Raw genomic sequence first — 23,757 nt, 5'->3', positions numbered from 1 at the left:
CAACATGCAGTATGTGGTGCATTTGAAGAGAAAACGGGGGGAAAAAAATACTTCTTAGGCGATCAGTGAGAGCAGGGATATTACAAATCTGCTTGATGAAAGGTGGCAAATTGCATTGGAAACCACAGTTAAAGGCTTAAGAAGGCCACCATTCAGCACATTATTAAATATCTGGCGACTACAACAATTCTGACGAATAAACCAGGCTCGAGCTATGACAATGGGGAGGGAGGATGTCAAATACTGGCGGACATATACACTAGGGACAGACTCATCACTTTTGTGCAGGCACAGGAGTAGTATCGGATTGAACCTGGAAAGTTTCCAATTCGCTAAATAGACTAGAACATCAAGGGCGATCTAGAAACGGCTCAAGGGCATATGCTGGTGTTGCTCCTATACATGGTTTTAACCGCTCTTAAGAAACAAGTCCTGCTAAAAAGGATATAGTCAAGGGATAATGGCCTACAAGAGCAATTGACAGAATGGGAAAAAAATCTGTATGCAGGGGAAAAACGTTGCTAGCAACATCACATTCAAACGAACTCATTTTGAGTATCTGCACTGTGCATCCCTCACTCCTTCCAGACTACATAAGATATATCCAGATAGATCCCTAGTCTGACCTAAGTGCAGAGAATGATGACTTGGACTTGCAGAAAAGTATCTGAATACTGGACAGAAGTGGTGGCAATTCTCTGACGGGCATGAATATGGAGGTGACCGTCAGACATTGCCTACTAAGTGGTAAACCCACCTAAAGCCTCACTAAACATATATGGTAGAAAGATATGTTGGAATGGGCCCTAGCCGTACAGTTACAAAGGAGAGAGATTAAGAGGGATGAGAAAGCATAACAGGATCTAATGGAAAGGATGGAACTGTTGAACATAGTAAGACAACCTACAGTGGAAAACACTCTATAAGGAAGACAAAGGGGTAATGTGTGCTCGGGTGGGCACAAAGATGTGATGAGACAAACTGATTCTTGAAAATATGACATGGCAAGAGTGTGGCATGAATGGGACAAGGATAACTGACAAAGCAACATATGAGCACTGCTTAGGGGCAATGGGTGGTGACAGATGTCCATGTATTTACTATCACAAAAGGAGGAAGTGCAAACGATACACACCATATGTAAAAAGTCTATGATATGCATAAATGGTTATTGATGTTGTGGAATATGTTTTCACACTGTACAAGTCAGAAAATGAAAACTAAAAATGTATATTTTTTTTAATGGAATCCTCAAAGTCTAACAAAGGGAGGGCACAAAAGTAACCATACTCTCCTTATCCTTTTCCCGGTTCCCACGTGCCGCAATAGAGGCTTTAATGTGCCAGCATTACAACGAGAACCTTACACAAGTCTACAAAGACTGGCCTCTTTTGTACAAGGATGCCTACTTTTTATTCTGAAAAGAACCACGTTTTAGATTTTGCTTCCACAGGTGGTACGGTTCATCTTGATTAGTCTTGCACAGTGCAATTGTATATAACACAAATAGAATAATATTGCGACATATGAGGCAGCTACTCACTATGCTCTAAAAAATGTGCCAATCCGGGTAAATCATCAGGATCACTGAAACTTCCGACTCCGACACACAAGGCAGCAGCTGACTGCGGGGAAAAAGTAAAAAAAAAAGAAAAAAAAGAAATGAAAAAAAAGAAAAAAAATCAAACATGAATTTGACCATAGCAATACTGGCAGGTTGATAATCAATCACACTTGCAACAGTTTAAAAAAGTGTTATAAAGCCAAAAATGCAATATTAGCACCAGGAGTCTAAAGTTTAGAATTCACCAGCCATTCAAAATGCTCACTTTGAAAGCAATATCTGAAGTTAACAGCCCCCAAAGGGAAAACGCTGTAGCTCCCTACCTCCCTCTGGGGTGCTGTGGAAGTTTAGGGGTGGGTATTGGTAAAGGGAGACATGGGTAATTTTAGGGTTATGGAGTGCGTAGTGGTAATAGAATGTCAGGAGTAAATTAAAAGTAGGTTTGGAAGATTTCCCTGAAAAAAATATATATATTAAATGAAAATCAGATAGATAGATGGATAGATTTACCTTAAATACACTTACCATGCGTGAAAAAGGCATGTGTTGTACTGTCATTTATCCCTACAATACCTGCCTCCCACCTAAATGACTGAAAGGAAAAAAAAACACAGCTTCATCCTTCTGCAGTGCACCCTCAGCCTCTTCTGAAGCAGTCAGTTCCCGCACAGCAGCTATCTGGGCCCTTCCCCTTTCTTTTGCTAAGAGAGAAGCCCTATCAGCCAAAGAAATATTTTAAAAGATGGTTTACTTGTTTCTATTTTTCTTTGGCTGTCTGGGCTTCCCTCTCACCAAAACAAGGGAAGGAGCCCGAAAAACCATGCATGAACCAGCTGGTTCAGAAGGGTGACGGAGAATTGTGGGAGACGGGAGCAATTTCTTGTACTAAACCATTCAGCTATTTTTGGACCGGCTCCCACAGTAATCCCTATTTTTGGTGGGGTGAATGCCAGTTGCTTTACATCAATAAAATCTGTTAATTATCTATTATTTCCCCTGACCCCCAAAGCACCCCTCTTCCCCAACCTCACCCTATCATGTATCCTCACCTAGGCTGAGGCACAGAACTGCTGGGAGGATAATTAACAGCTGTTATTAGCTGTAGATGAATGTAACAATGCTTAACTAATAGTCTTCTAGATATTGTCATCACATGGCATTCGACTTGCCTTGTGTTCAATACTGTAGGCACAATGTGATGACACCAAACAGATAATGTACTATGTCAGACAAATGCTCCATCAAAAGAAATCCTAAGGAAAATGTGAAATCTCACACACAATGTTTACCTCCAGCACTTTAGCCACATTGAGAGACTGAGGAATAGCCCAGGACAGAGAAGGCTGGAAAGTCCTAGTTGATGACCTATACCTCAGGAGGCGCACATCCTTACTTTATAAAACATCAGCATACCTTTTGCCAAATAAGCGGAACAGAAACTGTATTGTATTTTAACTTTGGCCTTGTGGGCTATTCCAGATAAGAGGGATGCTCGAAATGCCTCAGCTTTTAAGGTTTCCTAGACAGGAGCGAGGTGCTGAAAAATGAGGTCCCCTGAACACCTCTAAGTCACCTATCTCCGCAACATATGGCCAGACCGGATTTCACTGAGGGGTCATGACTAAGTCAGCTCCATCACTCGGCAGGTCTAAAGGGATTACTATTGGCCACTTTTCTGTAGCACAGGAAATACATGGATGTCCTCCAAAACATTACATCTTATTTGCTCGCTTGTGCACACCTGGAGATGCAAATCAAAATTGGCCTTCAGCCAGTCAACAATGGGACTGGGGAGACAAGAGGCCATATTGTGAAGCCCCTCTCCCTGCCCACTCCTCCCGCTCAGTTCAACCATTCATTGCTACCTCCGTCTGTTGTTCCACTGTTTACTGAAGCAGCTTCTATGTGCACCTCTCACGCTCAGACCACATGCCCATCCGCCTAGCCACCACAACTATTGACTATTCGATCCACCTCTATATCCCTTAACCCTCTCAATGCTTTTAGTTATATTTTTGTTCGTTATCCTCCGCATCCCTTTCTCCCTGTACCTAATGTATCTGCAGAAATAATTATATAATTTTATTGTACGTGACCTGTGACCGACACAGAAAGTGGAAGCCTAACAGCTCTGGGTATGTTTTTTTTTTTTTTTTTTTTTTTAAAGTTTGCAGTGAACTCGATGTGAGGGCTCACCAGATTGCCTTGGAAACTGTGTTCTTAACGTTTTTCACTTTTTAAAAAGGAAAAACTGTACATAATCTACAGGATTTGCAGGAAGTCGGTGAAACGGAGATCATAAACTCATTTTGGTAAGGGTCGGGGCACATGATTGCTTCAAATGTTGAAAAGAAATGCATAATTGAAGAAATCATTGGCAAGGGAAATATGCTAGCACTATTGAAGTGAAAATGTGTTTTAATACGATTTAGATGGAACTATTTTTAAAGCATATGGAGATCGGAATTTGTAAGTGTGCAATGGTTTTACCAGAGTACTCATTTATGCTTGGTATCATTGTAAATTATGCTTTTTGGTGCAGACATGATTAAGATTACAGTAAAAATAGTGACACATGAACAACAAATAAACCTTTAACGCTATCAATGCGACGCAAAACACACGAACAAGTATACATAAGAAACTAAGGAAAACAGAATAAATCTATTAATTCAGAGTGGAGAGTAATACAATGCAAATAATTAGTTTATTAGTTAGACAAAAATTACAGAAAAAAATGATCTTGTTGTGAGGCAAAGGTGGATGCTGGAGGGTCAAGAAGAGCTCTTACACATCCATTCTGCAGGACACGGTGTCTGTTCTGTGGGGGGGTGCATTTCAAGTGGACCCAGGGGACAGCACCTTCTAAACCAGGTAATTAATAGATCACACATATGCACTGAAAGTCTGATTGCTGCAATATGTTTATCAGTGTTTATCATCTGCCTTGTTATATTTTAAATTGCTTGTGTTTACGTAACATGTTCTTATCTGTAGTTTATGTATGGTGCAAAGTAATTTGCAAAATCTGTACTGAATATACTGTGGTGGGAGAAACACAAGGCTTTCTAGGTTTTAAACTATTGCTAGCATTGCATACATTAAGGCAAAGATGGTGTTGTCAAATTATAATTATGAGTACTGGGATGTGAGTAATTATCTCACTACTTCACTGCTGCTTGTAAAGGGGTCTCCGCTAGCACTGGGCTCGCTTTTTGTAGTGAGGTTAAGTATCTGCCAAGTCTTCAAAAAAACACCTCCCCTTACAGCAGAATTTAAAACTGTTTCTTTCCACAGGTTACATCCACAGATTGCATACGGTCGCAAAAAAAGTCTACCTGCTACCTTTCTTAAAATCCTGCAAGACCCTGAATTACTGGCACCCCTGCTGCCCTTATATGCCTCCTCAATATATAAACTGCTCTTAAATCTCAATCCTGTCTGTATTAAGATTTTTTTTTTTAAATAAACAATATGTATTCTAGTAAAATTTGCTTCGCAGTCACAAATTACCACAAAGTAACTGTAGTGCATGGAATGGTTTCCTTTAGCATTCAAGACAAACTCCAATAACCAATGAACTGACCACCAACTCTGGTCTCCGGGGTAGCGTCCTACTTGCCGTAAAGAGCTTAATGCCTTGTGACAGGTAGTGCGCACTATATAATGGGCATTTCAATTAAATTCTATACAATTCCATTCAATATGACCTTTCCCCTATGGAGAGTCTGTGCCGAAACATCAACAGTTGGGACAGACATGATCAAGGCCAAGAATGTTCTTTATACTCTTTGTATTAATTGCGAGTCCTAATCAGATAATCCTTCCTTTGTGTTGCCAGACGCTGAAGTGTAAAGCTAGAAATTGAACTGCAAACGTGGCAAACAACGTATTTGTTCTATTTCTGTTACCTTCACCATTTGAAACGCCACAAGAGGCCTCTCTCCCATAATCAGTTCTTCCACTTCAAGGCCGTGTCACAAAAAGGGCTATGCCGTTTGTAACCTCAGGGAATGGATCAATGAAAACTAGATACCCATTTCTTCAAATGGGAAAATACGGACTTCCTTGGCGTTTTCTTCAGGAACTTTTTCTTGGACTTGAGCGTAGGTTGATTTCACAAAACACCTAATAAATGTATGTTTTATTTGGGGCAAGACTGATGCTTAGCCAGTCTTCCTCCAGAATTGAGTTTTGCATAGATCGAGGGATGCAGTCAGTGCATTATTTCAGGACTAGTGCTGTACAAACCTCTATGATCTCCATTTGAGGAGTTATCCTCCATTGTGCAGCTCCATATAACACCCTGTCAGAGAACTTCACATAGAAAATATGATTGAGAAACCCAGTAATCTTCACTTCATGTTTAATCCCGAAGCAGAATATTAATTTTGCAGTCACTTCGGCTTTTGCTACAATGTTAGTTAGTCAGACATATCTGAAGCCGTTTTCTTTCTGTAAGAGCAACCCTTCCAAAAAGAACTTATAACTTCTGAACTCTGGGATTTGGGGGACCCCAAATCTGGATTGCTGACGTTTGCTAAATGATATAAATTGTATTTGTTTTGTAGAATGCAAATGCTGAGTCCAGGAATAGTGGCGAAGAACTTTAGGCATGTGGCCAGTACAACATTAATTTGTTCAAGACCAAAGTGAGATCTTCTTTCAGTCAAATGTCAAAGCGTTTTAGTGATCTGTAGAGCTGTAAGGCCATTTGTGTAGTAAATGTTGCAAATTTTCCAGGGATATGCCATTTGTCTGCATCAACTGTGGTGTTGTTGTACAGATGAGGTAACAGTGTCTTCAGCCCTTACGTGTATATCTTTTTCCACACCAAGCTGAAATCTAGGACCATTTTGTGCGAGGGCATCATCCTCTTGGTGGACGATACCTTGGGTGAGTCGAACTCTCGGTGCCGAGATCGTTCGGTGTCTGAATCTCGACCGGAGTCGGATGTCTTCGGCAATTCTTTGGCTTTTTTCGGTGCCGATGTTTGGTCACCTTCTTTTTGATGGGTTAAGCCATGGCTTGCTGGCGGTGGCATCCCCTTGGCCTTAACGATTTTTGTGTGAGTCTTGGACGGGGCAGTTTTACTCACTGTTTTCTGCATCGTTGTGGGTCGTTCACTTTCGGATTCGTCTGAGTCCGTCCCCTGGATGGAAATTCTTTCCTCCTCTTCAACGTCGAGTTGTTCTCTCGGTGTCGACGCCATTTGTAGTCTTCTCGCTCTTCGATCACGTAGGGTCTTTTTAGATCGAAACGCCCAACAGGCCTCACAAGTATCCTCCCTGTGTTCTGGTGATAAACACAGATTACAGACCAAGTGTTGGTCTGTATAAGGATACTTCGAGTGGCACTTCGGACAGAAGCGGAAGGGGGTCCGGTCCATTAGTTTCGTCGATGGATGCGGTCGGGCCGGCTAGGCCCCGCTGAAGTGCGGAAGCCCCAAAGGGCCGCCGGAGCGCTTCTACTATCGGTGTTGATACGCTAACACTAAACCGGTACCGAACGCGAACAATACTGTCAAATTTTCGATATTTAGCTAGAGGAACACCTCCGAACCCGATGGCGGAAAGAAAACAATCTAAGATGGAGTCGACGCCCATGTGCAATGGAGCCGAAAGGGAGGAGTCCCTCGGTCTCGTGACTCGAAAAGACTTCTTCGAAGAAAAACAACTTGTAACACTCCGAGCCCAACACTAGATGGCAGGATAATGCACAGCATGTGTATCTGCAACTACACATGCCACCGAATATATATATATATATATATATATATATATATATATATATATATATATATATATATATATATATATATATATATATATATATATATATATATATATATATGGAAAATGTCACATGTCACTTACCCAGTGTACATCTGTTCGTGGCATTAGTCGCTGCAGATTCACATGCTGTGCACATCCCGCCATCTGGTGTTGGGCTCGGAGTGTTACAAGTTGTTTTTCTTCGAAGAAGTCTTTTCGAGTCACGAGACCGAGGGACTCCTCCCATTTCGACTCCATTGCGCATGGGCGTCGACTCCATCTTAGATTGTTTTGCCCGCAGAGGGTGAGGTAGGAGTTGTGTATGCTAGTAATAGTGCCCATGCAATGGAGTGAATGCGTATGTACATAATAAAGTTTTAAGTAATATATTTACAAATGTTTAAGATCTACTTCTAAACGGCTACAGGCTCCCGGGGAGGCGGGTGGGCGCATGTGAATCTGCAGCGACTAATGCCACGAACAGATGTACACTGGATAAGTGACATTTTCCGTTCGATGGCATGTGTAGCTGCAGATACACATGCTGTGCATAGACTAGTAAGCAGTTATCTCCCCAAAAGCGGTGGTTCAGCCTGTAGGAGTTGAAGTAGTTTGAAATAATGTTCTTAATACAGCTTGACCTACTGTTGCTTGTTGTGCAGTTAGAACATCTACGCAGTAGTGCTTGGTAAATGTATGAGGCGTAGACCATGTTGCTGCCTTACATATTTCGTTCATTGGAATATTTCCTAGAAAGGCCATGGTAGCACCTTTCTTTCTGGTTGAGTGTGCCTTTGGTGTAATAGGCAGTTCTCTTTTAGCTTTAAGATAGCAGGTTTGAATGCACTTAACTATCCATCTAGCAATGCCTTGTTTTGAAATTGGATTTCCTGTATGAGGTTTTTGAAAGGCGATAAATAGTTGTTTGGTCTTTCGAATTAGTTTTGTTCTGTCGATGTAGTACATTAGTGCTCTTTTGATGTCTAATGTATGTAGTGCTCTTTCGGCTACAGAATCTGGCTGTGGGAAGAACACTGGTAATTCTACCGTTTGATTTAAGTGGAACGGTGAGATTACTTTTGGTAAAAATTTAGGATTGGTCCGTAGAACAACTTTATTTTTGTGAATTTGAATAAATGGTTCTTGAATGGTAAATGCTTGAATTTCACTCACTCTTCTTAGAGATGTGATGGCAATTAAAAATGCAACTTTCCACGTTAAGTATTGCATTTCACAAGAGTGCATGGGCTCAAAAGGTGGACCCATGAGTCGTGTTAGGACAATGTTGAGGTTCCATGAAGGAACTGGTGGTGTTCTTGGTGGTATAATTCTCTTTAGGCCTTCCATAAACGCCTTTATGACTGGTATCCTAAACAATGAAATTGAGTGCGTAATTTGTAGGTAAGCAGAAATTGCCGTAAGATGTATTTTAATGGAAGAGAAAGCTAGGTTAGATTTTTGCAAATGTAGTAAGTATCCTACTATTTCTTTTGCCGATGCGTGTAAAGGTTGAATTTGATTATTGAAGGCAGTAATAAAAAATGTTTTCCACTTATTTGCATAACAGTGTCTAGTGGTAGGTTTCTAGCCTGTTTTATGACCTCCATCCATTCCTGTGTGAGGTCTAAGTGCCCGAATTCTAGGATTTCAGGAACCAAATTGCTAGATTCAGCGATGCTGGATTTGGATGTCTGATTTATTGTTTGTGTTGTGTTAACAGATCTGGTCTGTTTGGCAGTTTGATATGAGGTACTACTGAAAGGTCTAGTAGTGTTGTGTACCAAGGTTGCCTTGCCCATGTTGGTGCTATTAGTATGAGTTTGAGTTTGTTTTGACTCAACTTGTTTACTAGATATGGAAGAAGTGGGAGAGGGGGAAAAGCGTACGCAAATATCCCTGACCAGTTCATCCATAGTGCATTGCCCTGAGACTGATGTTGTGGGTACCTGGATGCGAAGTTTTGGCATTTTGAGTTTTCTTTTGTTGCAAATAGATCTATTTGTGGCGTTCCCCACATTCTGAAGTAAGTGTTCAGTATTTGGGGGTGAATTTCCCATTCGTGGATCTGTTGGTGATCCCGAGAGAGATTGTCTGCTAACTGATTCTGAATCCCTGGAATAAATTGTGCTATTAGGCGAATGTGGTTGTGAATCGCCCAATGCCATATTTTTTGTGTTAGGAGACACAACTGTGTTGAGTGTGTTCCTCCCTGTTTGTTTAGGTAATACATTGTTGTCATGTTGTCTGTTTTGACAAGAGTGTATTTGTGGGTTATTATGGGTTGAAATGCTTTCAGAGCTAGAAATACCGCTAACAGTTCTAAGTGGTTTATATGAAACTGTTTTTGGTGAATGTCCCATTGTCCTTGGATGCTGTGCTGATTGAGGTGTGCTCCCCACCCTGTCATGGATGCATCTGTTGTTATTACGCATTGTGGCACTGGGTCTTGAAAAGGCCGCCTTTGGTTTAAATTTATACTGTTCCACCATTGAAGCGAGATGTATGTTTGGTGGTCTATCAACACCAGATCTAGAAGTTGACCCTGTGCCTGTGACCACTGTGATGCTAGGCACTGTTGTAAGGGCCGCATGTGCAACCTTGCGTTTGGGACAATGGCTATGCATGAGGACATCATGCCTAGGAGTTTCATTACTAATTTGACCTGTATCTTTTGGTTTGGATACATGGCTTGTATGACATTTTGGAATGTTTGGACTCTTTGTGGACTTGGAGTGGCAATTCCTTTTACTGTGTTGATTGTTGCTCCTAGGTATTGCTGAGTTTGACACGGCAGAAGGTGTGACTTTGAGTAATTGATTGAGAAACCTAGTTTGTGTAGGGTTTGTATGACGTAATTTGTGTGTTGTGAACACTGTTTTTGCGTGTTGGTTTTGATTAACCAATCGTCTAGGTACGGGAACACATGTATTTGCTGCCTTCTGATATGTGCAGCTACTACTGCTAGACATTTTGTAAAAACTCTTGGCGCAGTTGTTATTCCAAATGGCAACACTTTGAATTGGTAATGTATCCCTTGTAATCCAAACCTTAGGTACTTCTTGTGTGAAGGATGTATTGGTATATGGAAATATGCATCCTTTAGATCCAGTGTTGTCATGTAGTCTTGTTGTTTGAGCAGTGGGATTACTTCTTGTAATGTAACCATGTGAAAATGGTCTGATTTGATGTATGTATTTACTATTCTGAGATCTAGTATGGGTCTTAGAGTTTTGTCTTTTTTGGGTATCAGAAAGTACAGTGAGTAAACTCCTGTGTTTAGTTCTTGTTTTGGTACTAACTCTATTGCTTCTTTTTGGAGCAATGCTTGAACTTCTAGTCCTAGAAGATTTATATGTTGTTTTGACATATTGTGTGTTTTTGGTGGAATGTTTGGAGGGAATTTGATAAATTCTATGCAATAACCATGCTGGATCAAATCAAATCATTAACATTTATAAAGCGCGCTACTCACCCGTGCGGGTCTCAAGGCGCTAGGGGAAAAAAGGGGGGGTGGGGTTTACTGCTGCTCAAAAAGCCAGGATTTTAGGAGTCTCCGGAATGCGGAGTGGTCCTGAGGCTGGTGGGGAGGGAGTTCCAGGTCTTGGCTGCCAGGAAGGAGAAACACCTCCCACCCGCCGTGGAGCGGCGGATGCGAGGGACGGCAGCGAGCGCGAGGACAGAGGAACGGAGGAGGCGGGTGGGGACGTAGAAGCTGAGGCGTCGGTTGAGGTATTCCGGTCCCTTGTTGTGGAGGGCTTTGTGTGCGTGGGTGAGAAGTCGAAAGGTGATCCTTTTGCTGACTGGGAGCCAATGCAGGTGTCTCAGGTGTGCGGAGATGTGGCTGTTGCGGGGTACGTCGAGGATGAGGCGGGCCGAGGCGTTTTGAATGCGTTGCAGGCGATTTTGGAGTTTGGCGGTGGTCCCAGCGTAGAGGGTGTTGCCGTAGTCCAGGCGGCTCGTGACGAGGGCGAGGGTCACGGTTTTTCTAGTGTCGGCGGGAATCCAGCGGAAGATCTTGCGGAGCATGCGGAGGGTGAGAAAGCAGGCGGAGGACACGGCGTTGACTTGCTTGGTCATGGTGAGAAGAGGGTCCAAGATGAAGCCGAGGTTGCGGGCCCTATCATATCTGGCTAGCAAAGCTTGCGAATTTGCGATACGCCACTGGTTTGCTGCCTGTGCCACCACCCTTTTGCCTGCAGCATCGAATTTTCGACTTTCTTTATCTGGAGGTGGTGCATCTCCTGAAGTATGAGAGTTGGCTCTTTTGCGCACTGCTCCCTTATATTTTTTATCTACTCTTGGAGTAATGGCTCTCCCTTTAACAGGCTCCTCAAACACTTGTTTGGAGTGTTTTAGCATTCCGGGTAACATAGGAAGACTCTGATATTGGCTGTGTGTGGACGACAGTGTATTAAAAAGAAAGTCGTCTTCAATGGGCTCTGAATGAAGGCGGACATTATGAAATGCAGCTGCTCTTGACACCACTTGTGCGTAGCCTGTACTATCCTCTGGTGGCGATGGTTTAGCTGGATAGCATTCTGGACTATTGTCTGACACTGGTGCGTCATAAAGGTCCCATGCGTCAGGGTCATCTTGACTCATTCCTGGATGAGTTGGGGATTGCATCATTGGTGGAGTGGCTACCGGTGATGGTTGCGGAGAGTGATGTGGGGATGGTGGTGGTGTTACTTGTTTAGCCACCTTTGCGTGTGGCTGTTTGTCTTTGTCTTGGAAGGCAAGCTTGCGTTTCATTTTGACTGGAGGAAGAGTGCTGATCGTCCCTGTATCTTTTTGAATAAAGAGCCGTCTTTGTGTGTGATCTGGCTATATTGCCTGTAATTCCTGTCCAAATCTATGTGTCTTCATTTGTGTGGCCAGTCCTTGTTCCTCAGTGTAGGAACTTGTTTTCGGTTCCGAGGCCGGATATTTCGGTACCGAAACCTTTTCGGCTGCTTTTTTCGGCTCAGACGAAACCTTTTTTACTTTCGGCGTCGTGCTCTCTCGGTGCCGGTGTCTCGGTGCCGAATCTTCTCTGAGCCACTATCTCGGGCCCGAGATTGCTGTGTGCCGGTATCTCGACCGGAGTCGGATGACTTCGACACCAGCTCGCCCTTTTTCGGTGCCGATGAACGGTCACCTACTTTTCGGGTTAAGCCATGGCCTGTTGGCAGTGGCGTCCCCTGGGCTTTAGCGCTTTTCTCGTGAGTTCTTGTTTTCAACGTCTTACTCACGGTTTTCGGCGTTTCCTCGGGATCGATCTCCTCAGAGTTCGACTCCTGGGTGGAGAATGTTTCTTCCTCCTCCTCGAAACGCCCTTGTCCTGTCGGCGCCAACGCCATTTGCAGTCTTCTTGCTCTTCGGTCCCTGAGTGTCTTCCTGGACCGAAACGCTCGACAGGCCTCACAAGTATCCTCCTTGTGTTCTGGTGACAAACACAAGTTACAGACCAGATGTTGATCTGTATATGGATACTTGTTATGGCATTTTGGACAGAAGCGGAATGGGGTCCGTTCCATCAGCTTTGAAGAGACACGTGGCCGGGCCGACCAGGCCCCGACGGGGATAGAAGAAAACCCCGAAGGACCACCGGAGCTCTTCTTAATTCGGTGTCGATCTGTTGTAACTAACCCGATACCGAACGCAAAAAATACCGACGATTTTTCCGAGATTCTAACTAACTTTCCGACCCGAAACACGGAGCGAAAAGGAACACGTCCGAACCCGATGGCGGGAAAAAAACAATCTAAGATGGAGTCGACGCCCATGCGAAATGGAGTCGAAATGGGAGGAGTCCCTCGGTCTCGTGACTCGAAAAGACTTCTTCGAAGAAAAACAACTTGTAACACTCCGAGCCCAACACCAGATGGCGGGATGTGCACAGCATGTGTATCTGCAGCTACACATGCCATCGAACATATATATATATATATATATATATATATATATATATATATTTATATATATATATATATACACACACACACACACACACACACTCACAACTATAAATGAGCCATTATTTGATGTATTTTTGTCAGACCAGGTTTGAAAAAACAATAGGCTGTTGTTTTTTTTTTCTGTCATTCTTGCAGTTACAAACAATGAACATAATCAAGAGTTTCAGCCGCATATAAGATACACTACTGGCCTTTAAGTTGTGTTTTGGTCTTGCCATATTTGCTGGCTTCAAGACACAGGTCAAATGTCAGGCTAGGTCTTCTGACAAATTGCTGTTTGTTGACATGAGCATTGGTGCTTACAAACTCATTTCGCTTTGCAGCCAGAGAAAGGAAGGTTAAGTGAATTATGTGACAATCTTGCTGGGGTACAGGTGTTTAGGGTGTCATTTTTTGTAACACAACTCAATGTAAATACCTGTACATGAACTGTACACGTTCAGGAAAGCAAAAATGAAGCACTTTTTTGTAATTCTGAAGTGCGATAGAAATAAAGGTTTCAATAGAATCAAAACAAATCAAGACACTTTACTGGGTGGTGAACAAATGATAAATACTCATCGAAACCCGATTTCCACAAATTATAGTTTTTGTGCGATATTGTATTATATGTAAAACTGTATGTTTGTGCAATTTTAGGGGTCATTTAAAAAGAAAACGTCCTGTCTGTAAATGACAGTGCACTAACACACGATGCTTTAGTTACATTAAAACAAATAAAAAAATAAATTTTAAAAAATTGCCCACCTCATGTCCATTAAAGCTATGTGGGTTACGAAAGTTTGCTGTTCTAAAAAGTAAGTTGTGGTTCTAAAACGTTTGTGAACCACTGGCTTAGAGAGAAAAAAAACTCAGAAGCATCTAAACCAGGAACTCATCAGCAAAATTATGTTACATAGCCATTCATGTACAAAATGTCCATCATACAACCAATTTCTTCAATTGTTATGTGAGAGACCTGGAATTTACCCTCTATTACAGTGGTTCAACCTTTTGACTTCTGTGGACCCTCACATTATCAATACTGGAACCTAGGGACCCTCCACTGAATCATTATTGGAATCCGGGGACTCCCCACCAAGACATTACTGAAAGCTGGAGGCCTAATATGTTCATATTATTGAATTTTCTAAACAGAAACGTTTTCCTTGCAGACCCCCAGGGTTGCCTGGACCACAGGTTGGGAACCACTGCTCTATGATGTTTGAAAACATGGCTACAAAACACTACCTTTGTCATCACAAAGGGGTTTCTTTTTCACTTTACATATGAGAAAGATAGGTTAAGGAAAACCACATATTAGGACATTAAACATTATTTCCTAAAAACGGGGAGGAGGGAATGGTTAAGGTTAAGATTAAGAAGAAAGCAGTTTTCCGAAATTTAGTGAAGAGGAGATGTAAGTGCCAAATGGAACGCAACAGCTAGACTGGGTCATGAAAATACTAAGATCAAGTCTGTTATCTGCCATTGTTTGTCACAATGCCGCCCAGTGAATTGGTGGCCTTTATGGGACCTTATCACCATGGGACTGCAGAAATCATTCGTGATCAAGAGATACTCCTTCCGTGAGAATAAAAGAACATTCAACGTATGAGTATCTATTGCACAGGCACTGCAACTGGCTCCAATGATCCACTCATGCTTTTAGTCTTTATTCTAAAGACTGGTAGTCTCTCTGCTCATATTTAGAGCAAACATTGACAATGCCAATTTGTCTGGCTTACAAAAGAAAATGCCTCTTCAGTCATTGATGGCTTTAGGCGCTCAATCAGTCATATTACATGCATTCCGGGATTCACCCTTGCTCTCATGCATATATTCATCCACCCACTAACTCATCACTTACACAACAACAATAAAACACACGCAAGCTCAATAACATATGCAGTATACTTTACATGAATAAAAGTAGAAAAAAAAGCATGCTGCAACTTATTCATAGCGGGCACATGCTTGCAATAACAAAATTAAACCTAGCGGTGGGCAGCATTTTGCAGTGGTATTGTACATACTGTATCACTGTTTTTAAGTACCAACTTAGGTGCCATGTTTAGCACCAATGTGTTAGCCCTCTTGGAACGGTAAAACAATGATACACTATGGCCATACCATTACATGATGCTCACATGGTTTAGAGGTAATGGCTGTGCAGGAAGCTGGGTACTGCACAGGAAATGATCGTCAAAGAGAACAGCCCATTAGCATTGCCTTAAGAAAAGTAGTATGACCTAAAAAACGAAGATGACAAGAAATTAAAGGGGATATTTAAAAGGAGAAAATAGAAAACTAAGGAACTGTGCTGCCAGCCTGGGTGAATGTGAACATGTGATCAGGCAAATGCCATCACTCACAAGGCAAGAGAGCCAACGGCTGATGTGGGCTGACCCATTCCCCATGTAGTATGCTGTCGTGGGTGAAAGCAGAGTGTGAATGACTGATACAGCACAAAGCCCCAGTATTTATGCATGCAAGTACGTATATGTAGTTTTTTTTAAATTGTGTTGTTTAATTACAAGATTCTGTCAGGCTACTAAGCCTGTCAGACCTTGCAAAGACAGTCTAATAAGAATTATTACAGTGGAAATATTCTACCTTAGGGTTTATCAATGGAGGTAATAAGCACCAACATCCTTGCCTACAATCAGTAAGAGTTCATTTTAAGTTAGATGTTTGCAGGCTTTATTTAACAAGAGCAGTAACAATCTGCTCTTAACGGCCTTTTGACTTTAACATATGCATTTCATAATAAATAAATCAGGCCTATTGCCTTTCCTCAGCCCTATAGCCTTTATTATTCTCTTAGGTTAGTTTAACGGGGGATGATCCTGTGGTGGAAATAGGGACAGGATCCATAAAACAATATATAGTACATGTGAGAAAGTAGCCTCTTTCTAACATGGTTACCCCCAGGTTTTGGCCTGTTTGTGAGTGTTTGTCAGTGTGTTTTTACTGTCTCACTGGGATCTTGCTAGCCATGACCCCAGTGCTCATAGTTTGTGGCCTGTGTGTGTTGTCAGTATGCTTGACTGTGCCACTGAAGTTCTTTTAACCAGAACTCCAGTGCTTATGCTCTCTCTACTTACCAAATTTGTCACTACTTTTTAGTGACTCCATATTCAAATTCTGATTGGCACACTGGACCACCCTTACAAGTCCCTAGTATATGGTACCTAGGTACCCAGGGCATAAGAGATCCTTATGGACTGCAGCAGTTCTTTGCCACCCATAAGGAGCTCATACAAACCTTTCATCAGGACTGCCACTGCAACCAGAGTAAAATATTGCACACACTATTTCTCAGCCATTTTACACTGCACTAAGTAACTTAAAAGTCACCTATATGTCTAACCTTCATTTACTGAAGGCTAGGTGCAAAGTTACTAAGTGTGAGGGCACCCTTGCACTAGGAAAGGTGCCCCCCCACGTTGTCCAGGGCCAATTACCCAGACTTCGTGAGTGCGGGGACACCATTGCAAGTGTGTACTACATATATGTCAATACATATATGTAGCTTAACAATGGTAACTCCGAATATGGCCATGTGAGGCATCTAAAATCATGGAATTGACCCCCCCCTATCCAAATCCCGTATTGGGGGGCCAATCCCATGCACCCTGGGGGCTCTGTCATGGACCCCCAGTACTGCCAAGCCAGCTCTCTGAGGGTTCCACTGCAGCCCCAGCTGCTGCCACCCCCCAGACAGGTGTCTGCCCTCCTAGGGGATTGAGCAGCTCAATCCCAGGAAGGCAGAACAATCCATTTCCTTTAGGAGCGGGGTATTACACCCTCTCCCATTGGAAATAGGTGTTACAGGCATGGGAGGGGTAGCCTCCCAGAGCTTCTGTGTAGGAAGTTGGCTCTGTATATACTATCTCAAAGTGAGAGATAGTGTGAACAGAGCCAAGGGTTCCCCTTAGAGGTTGATAGTGGCAAAATTAGTTAATACTAATGCTCTATTTTGTGGTAGTGTGGTCGAGCAGTAGGCTTATCACGAGGTAGTGTTAAACATTTGTTGTAAACAGACAGGCAATAAATGAGAACACACACACTCAAAGACTTAACTCCAGGCCAATAGGTTTTTATATAGAAAAATATATTTTCTTCATTTAATTTTAAAACCACAAGATTCAAATTTTAGGTAAGTACATAAATTGTAAGGTACTTCACACAGTTAAGTACAGAACTTTGATTTAAAACAATAGTACATACAGTTTTGGTTAAAATGGCAATAAGCTATTTTAAAAGTGGACACTGCAAAAATCAACAGTTCCTGGGGGAGGCAAGTTTTGGTTAGTTTCTCAGGTAAGTAAAGCACTTACAAGTTCAGTATCCTGGGCATAGGCAGACCACCGTTGGGGGGGTTCACGGAAATCCCAAAGCCACAGCACCAGCAACACAGGGCCGGTCAGGAGCAGAGGTCAAAGGAGGGCCAAAAACACATAGGCACCTATCGAGAACAGGGATGATCCGGTTCCAGTCTGCTAGGAGGCAAGTCTTCAGGGAGCAAACCGGGGGGGGTGGGGGGGCTTGTAGAACCCCAGGGGGTGGGGTGGAGGGGGGAGCTAACACACAAGCACACCAAACAGACCCTCAGCGGCACAAGGGCGGCCGGGTGCAGTGCGCAAAGTAGGAGTCTGGTTTGTCATTGGAAACAATGGAGTGACCCGTGGGTCACTCTGGCGATGCAGGCAGGGCACAGGGGGGCTTCTCAGGCCAGCCACTGATTGGGCTAGGATGAGGGCCGCCTGCTGGTCACTCCTGCACTGGTAGGTGGTTCCTCTCGGACCTGGGGGCTGCGGTGCAGTGCTTAGTCCAGGCGTCCGGTTCTTTTGTTACCAGGCAGTCGCGGTCAGGGAGAGCCTCCGGATCCTCTCTGGAGGTATTGCTGTGGGGGGTTCAGGGAGGTCGACTCAGGGTGTCCACGTCATTGGAGTCGCCTGGGAGTCCTCTCTGCAGTGTTGGTATCTCCAAACTCGAGCAGGGGGCGTCGGGTGCAGAGTTTTACTCCAGCTTTCCTGTGCTCTCGGGTGGGGTACTTTACTTACCTTTGGTTTTTTCAAACACTCCTAGTGCCACTCTACACACTACACTTGCGTAAGGGGGAATTTGACATTCGCAATCCACTATTTTAGTATATGGTTTGTGTTGCCCCTAGGCCCAGTGCAATCTATTGTATTTTTTACTGCTTGCATACCTGATTTTGGTTACTAGTGTATATATTGTGTATAATACTTACCTCCAGAAGGAGTATTGGATAGGTTTGGGCTTGTGTCACTAAAATAATGTACCTTTATATTTCGTAACACTGAGTATTGTCTTTTATTGTTTAAAAGTACTGTGTACCTATAGTGGTATTGCAGGAGCTCTGCATGTCTCCTAGTTCGACCTAAGCTGCTCTGCTACAGCTACCTCTAGACCACCTAAGCTGCTAGGACACTGCCTACATTTCACTAATAAGGGATAACTGGACCTGGTATAATGTGTAAGTAGCTTAGGTACTCACTACAGACCAGGCCAGCCTCCCACAGTACATATGCCCCCTACACCATTGATCATATGAGCTACGTATTGTTGATATCATACTTCTACCGTGCCACTAAGCCATTAGTACTATGGATAGTTATAAATTGTAATGTTAACATGAGAGCATATCACCCTTCAGCATTGTATTTGTATTTCAGAAAACAATTATATATATGTGAAAGAAACACACTGTTCATGTTGAAACTTATATTCAACTCAATTGCAGGTGCTGTGCTTTATTAACATAATGTTCAACATGATCAAACATATATTTTCTAATCCACAAAGGTTAACATATAAATACAGACTTACACAACAATTACAAACTCATACAACAAAGATAAGTGTCCACACGAATATGTGTCCACACAAATACGAATTCTTAGCTTCATCCAGTTATTATATTGTGTTGAGAATTATGCACATCTCCTCACATATAGGTAGAGTGGGGCCCTGTGCGGCGGAGGCTGATACCTTCAATAGTCTACCAAGCATTGCCAATTTAAATATCAATACTCTCCAACTCATAGTCCATTACGACAGTATTTTATATGGATCCACTAGCTCCTATACCGCATGGAAAGATAAGCCAACACGTTTTAACCTTCACGTGGGGCCTACAACTTTAGGAATGTCTTCTTCAGGGCAGAAAATTGCTTGTAGCTGATAGAGGAACAGTATATGTTGGAACTAAAAATATTGTGGTGGGGGGATTTAAATACTAAGGAACAACATTATCGATTTGTTTTCAAAATTAGTTAATACTATTAAAACTATTAAAAGGAGCAAGCAAGCATTAAGGGAAGATGCATACTAAGCTTGCCATACCTTTGAGTATCCCAAGTGTCTTCCTCGTGTCTAATGTCCTGGTCAGTAGCACAGTTATCTTTCGACCAGGCGCCACACAAGTTTAACTTCTAAATAATTAAAAAAGGGGAAACTAATATGGACCCATCGCATGGATCATGAATGTGTGACAGGACTCAGAGACATACAAACATCATATTACTTACGGAGTACGATTCGAAAAGGCCCTTGGAATAGTGTAAGAGCACCAGTAGAGCACTTCATATGCCTGCGCCTGATTTTATTTGATTTCATTTAGGTTTTATAGAGAGTATTATTACCCGAAGGGGTCTCAGCGCTAGTGCAACCCTCTGACTCAAACCAACCATAAGTGCACAGTAAATCACAGAGATAATGAAAACTGCCAAGTTTTTTAAAGTTTACGAAAACAAAGGAAATACGTCTGATTTTTAAGCTGCATAGGCGTTTTGTTCCTGACTGTTTGTGTACACAAAGCTTAAACCGCCCCATGATACCTTCTTAATTCTGGGGATTATCACAGATCTTGATGTTGCGGAAAGTAAAGCTCTATTCGGAATGTACCATCAAAATTTTTTTTTTTTTTTTTTAAATACTCTGGGCCGGAACCATGCAAGGCTTTGTGTGCTAAACAAAGCCATCAAAGCAAAAAAGCCTTGAAAACAATTCTCTTTCTTATCGAAAGCCAGTGTAGTTCAGCCAATGTGCCCGATACTGGCTTGCATTTGGGGATTTTCCTTAATAAATGACACACCACGTTTTTGCAGTACCTGAAGCTTGTTCATAAGTCTCTGTTTGCTGCCCATATAAAGGGCATTTCAGTAGTGAATCCTGGATATGGTTAAGGAACCAACATAAAGCAAAAAGTACAATAAATACACTGCTTTCTAGTGGAAGCACACACCTCTGCCGAATCAAACACTGTTCTCAAGGTAATCAATATGTGGGTCGGTCATAATTATAAGTCAGTAGTACTTCATAAAGCTCCTTTTTTGTTGCTTATGTAAGGTCAAGCGAAAGCCAGACACAAAATGAGGTACATTGACCAGGGAGGTTTCTATAAATTAACCTGACTAGCAACTAATCTGCTGCCTCAGAGGCTGACTGGGGGGCTTAGATGTCATGTCATGTGTTGTCGGATGGTATCTGTGTCTCTTCGAGACAGGATTCACCAGACAGTAGGGACAGCAGGCACAATTGCTCAACAACAAAAAAATAAGCCATGTACAATATGCATTTTCCATGTGTAGAAAATATCAAAGATGGAAAGACTGTCCCAATGAACAGACTTACAGAAAGCCCCGTCCATCACTCATAAACGATCAGGAGAGAGAGAGTTGGCTGGTGAGGGTATACACCAGAGGGAAAGAAAAACCATCAGCCTGAAGGTTAATCACAGGATAACAAACAGTGAACACACTGAGCAAGAAGCATGCAAGGGGTGTGGTTTTAACACATTTGGAGGAAACCTGACAAGGATTGAGTTGTTGATGCTAACTGAATCCAGGCCAGAATACAGATTTATGAGGAAGTCAGTGAAGAGAGACTCCACTTTTAGCCATGCCCCACCAAACTATCTGTGCTAGACCTTGGGCCATGCACAGTGGGCTGTGGAAACCAGGCCTGGCCTTATGCCAAGATTTGCACCTCTCTATTAATACAATCTGTGCTTTGTACCAAGCCTGCACTTCCACAGTACTCACTGTGCAAAGCCTTTCACCATGCACAATGGATTTAATTTTGATCAGCTTTTGAATGATTCACAAACCTACACTGAAAAGATAAGAGAAAGAGAAAATAAACTTGGATCTGTGAATCCATGGCTGCAGACAACCTAAAATGCTAGCTTCTGGAGTCCATATGGAGGTCTGCAAACAGGAAACTGTTTTTTAAGGGGGGGGTGAAGGGCTAGATGCCTCTCCTGCTCACCCCTCCTCTACCCCCTTGTCATCAGGGAAGGCTCCCACTGCAGCCATTCTCCCTTTTTGATAATTTTGATAGGATGCAGGCTGTGGGTGCCTGCCACAACAAACATTTTCAGTTGTAACTAGTCAATCAGATCATTCACATCTGCGGATCCTCCAAGGAACCCACAACAGTCAAAGGGAAAAAACATCCCCACTTACGGTCAGATTTGGATTTTTTCCCCACTGTTTGTTTGGGTCCTACGCATAAGACTGAGGACCTGGAAGATTGTTATTAGAACACGGAGGTGAAACATTTGAGATTTTAACATACAAGAGGTAAGAGGTCATGGTTAATCAAGTGTCAATCACCAGAAGGTTCTTAACCATGGCCAATGATATAAGCAAACAACCTATTTTTTAAGGTGTTTTGAGATACTCAATTTCTGTCAATTTTGGTTCATCTGCAATCAAAACTTTGCTTAGTGTATTCATACGTAACCTAATTGTTTAGCTGCTACACTCTGCCTCATTTTTCAAGCCTGTTTAGAGGCAAATGGATGGGTATTTGAACCCTCCTGGGGATAACTTGTTCCCAATGGTACCCCATTCCTAGGGCCCCAACTTCCACATCCTACTACATTGCTGGGTTTAGTTTTTTGACTATTAAGATATGAGCAGGAAAGCAGGCTAGGTAAATATGTGATATTTATTTCCCGGTTGTCCTCTGGGCTCCTTGGACTGAATAGCTAACAAAAATCTGTTCCTCCACTATCCACAACTATGTTTTTTTTTTTTTTTTTTTGCTCGAATGCATTTGAAGGGCTTTGAGGTTTTACAGTCTTCTCTGTACTCTTAAGAGTCTCCATCCTCACTGAAAACCACAGTTATGGACTAGTGGTAGACCACATGTTTTCCGCATAAACACAGACTAATAGATGATAATTCCTCATTTGTATTTAACATGGCATTAGACTTCCATTCTGAGCAGGTAGCACAGCCATTGCCATTCTCAGTTACCTTCAAGGACACTCTCAGTAAGGTCAGACTTTCCTTGCTCACTCCGATTTGTGGCTGAAAGGCTTGCACCTCCATCAACTGTAGCAGTTACCTGCCATTCATAGTCACACCCATAACCACTTGTCCAATCCCAGTGCTTGTCTTGCTGTCTCCTGAATTGGGAACTCTATTTATAGAGGATAAAGCAGCACAACATGCAGTTTCCAAACAGACTGACTGATGTGATTAAAACCATTCATATTCTGACTGGTGGTCTCAATAAAAATAAAAAAACACAAAGTCTAAACGTTCCCATTAAAAGTATGAACACTTAGGAAAAGGTTGCTAGTTGGAGAACACTTGGAGGAAACAGCATAATGGCTTCAAGCTTGGTGGCAGGTATCCAACGGTATTAGCCAATTTACAGAACACCATACTACACTTATTCTGCCACATGACTGCAGCTAGGAAGATAACATAAAAAGCACCACCTTTGCAGTGTAGAAATTAACATGTATTGCAATGTACCATCACAACAAAACATAACTGAGTAAAGTCTACAGGATAAAGACTAGATCTTGGAGGGCCTTGCCAATCTCTAGCAATCTCAGATGAGCATGTTATGCCCAACCTCTATCCTTTTTATAATCTGGCTGACTGCCCTCAGTGTCTATTAACTTAAACCCAGAACACAACACAAGACATTTGACAAAATCCACTTTGGGGGAAAAACAACAGGGTGATGGACAGAATGCTTGAATTAATCTCACCCCGTGGCAATCGCTTTGGCGGCATCCCAACCCATTGTTTTTTGCCCACCATGCCACCTCAGTTTGGACCCAGCTATATGTAAATAAGTCATGACCCTACCCCTCGTGGGAACAGTTCAGTCCGACTTGCCATCCCAGGTCCTCCCCGAACCGGAACACAAGCAACCCAGGACTGCTTTCGCCCTAGTTAGGTTCCTCAGCCAGTTATATCTTAGTTCCAGTGGCACAGTGAGCCTGGAACCCATGCCTGGGCAAACCAGGCAGACTTAGCTTGGCAAATACAAAAACATGGAGGTGATGGATTGAATGCTTGAATTAATCTCAGCCGCTGGCAATCGCTCAGGCCGCATCACAATCCACTGTTTTTAGCCCACCAGGTCACCTCCGTTTGGAGCCGACCGTATGCAAATCAGTCTTGATCCTGCCCCTCATGGGAAA

At 42.6% G+C, this 23,757-nt stretch overlaps 1 protein-coding gene across 1 annotated transcript in view; it reads right to left on the bottom strand.

The window, feature by feature from the left end:
- Positions 1-23,757, bottom strand: part of NRDC (nardilysin convertase) — a 780,134-nt gene that overhangs the window by 704,459 nt on the left and 51,918 nt on the right. Inside the window, exon 3 of the mRNA XM_069232676.1 lies at positions 1,544-1,625. Within this exon, the coding sequence (XP_069088777.1) occupies positions 1,544-1,625 (82 nt within the window). The remainder of the gene's footprint in view (positions 1-1,543; positions 1,626-23,757) is intronic.

The sequence above is a fragment of the Pleurodeles waltl genome, chromosome 4_2 (assembly GCF_031143425.1).
Source record: "Pleurodeles waltl isolate 20211129_DDA chromosome 4_2, aPleWal1.hap1.20221129, whole genome shotgun sequence".
In the NCBI taxonomy this organism is placed as follows: Eukaryota; Metazoa; Chordata; class Amphibia; order Caudata; family Salamandridae; genus Pleurodeles; species Pleurodeles waltl.
This window is presented reverse-complemented; position numbering and strand designations above follow the sequence as displayed.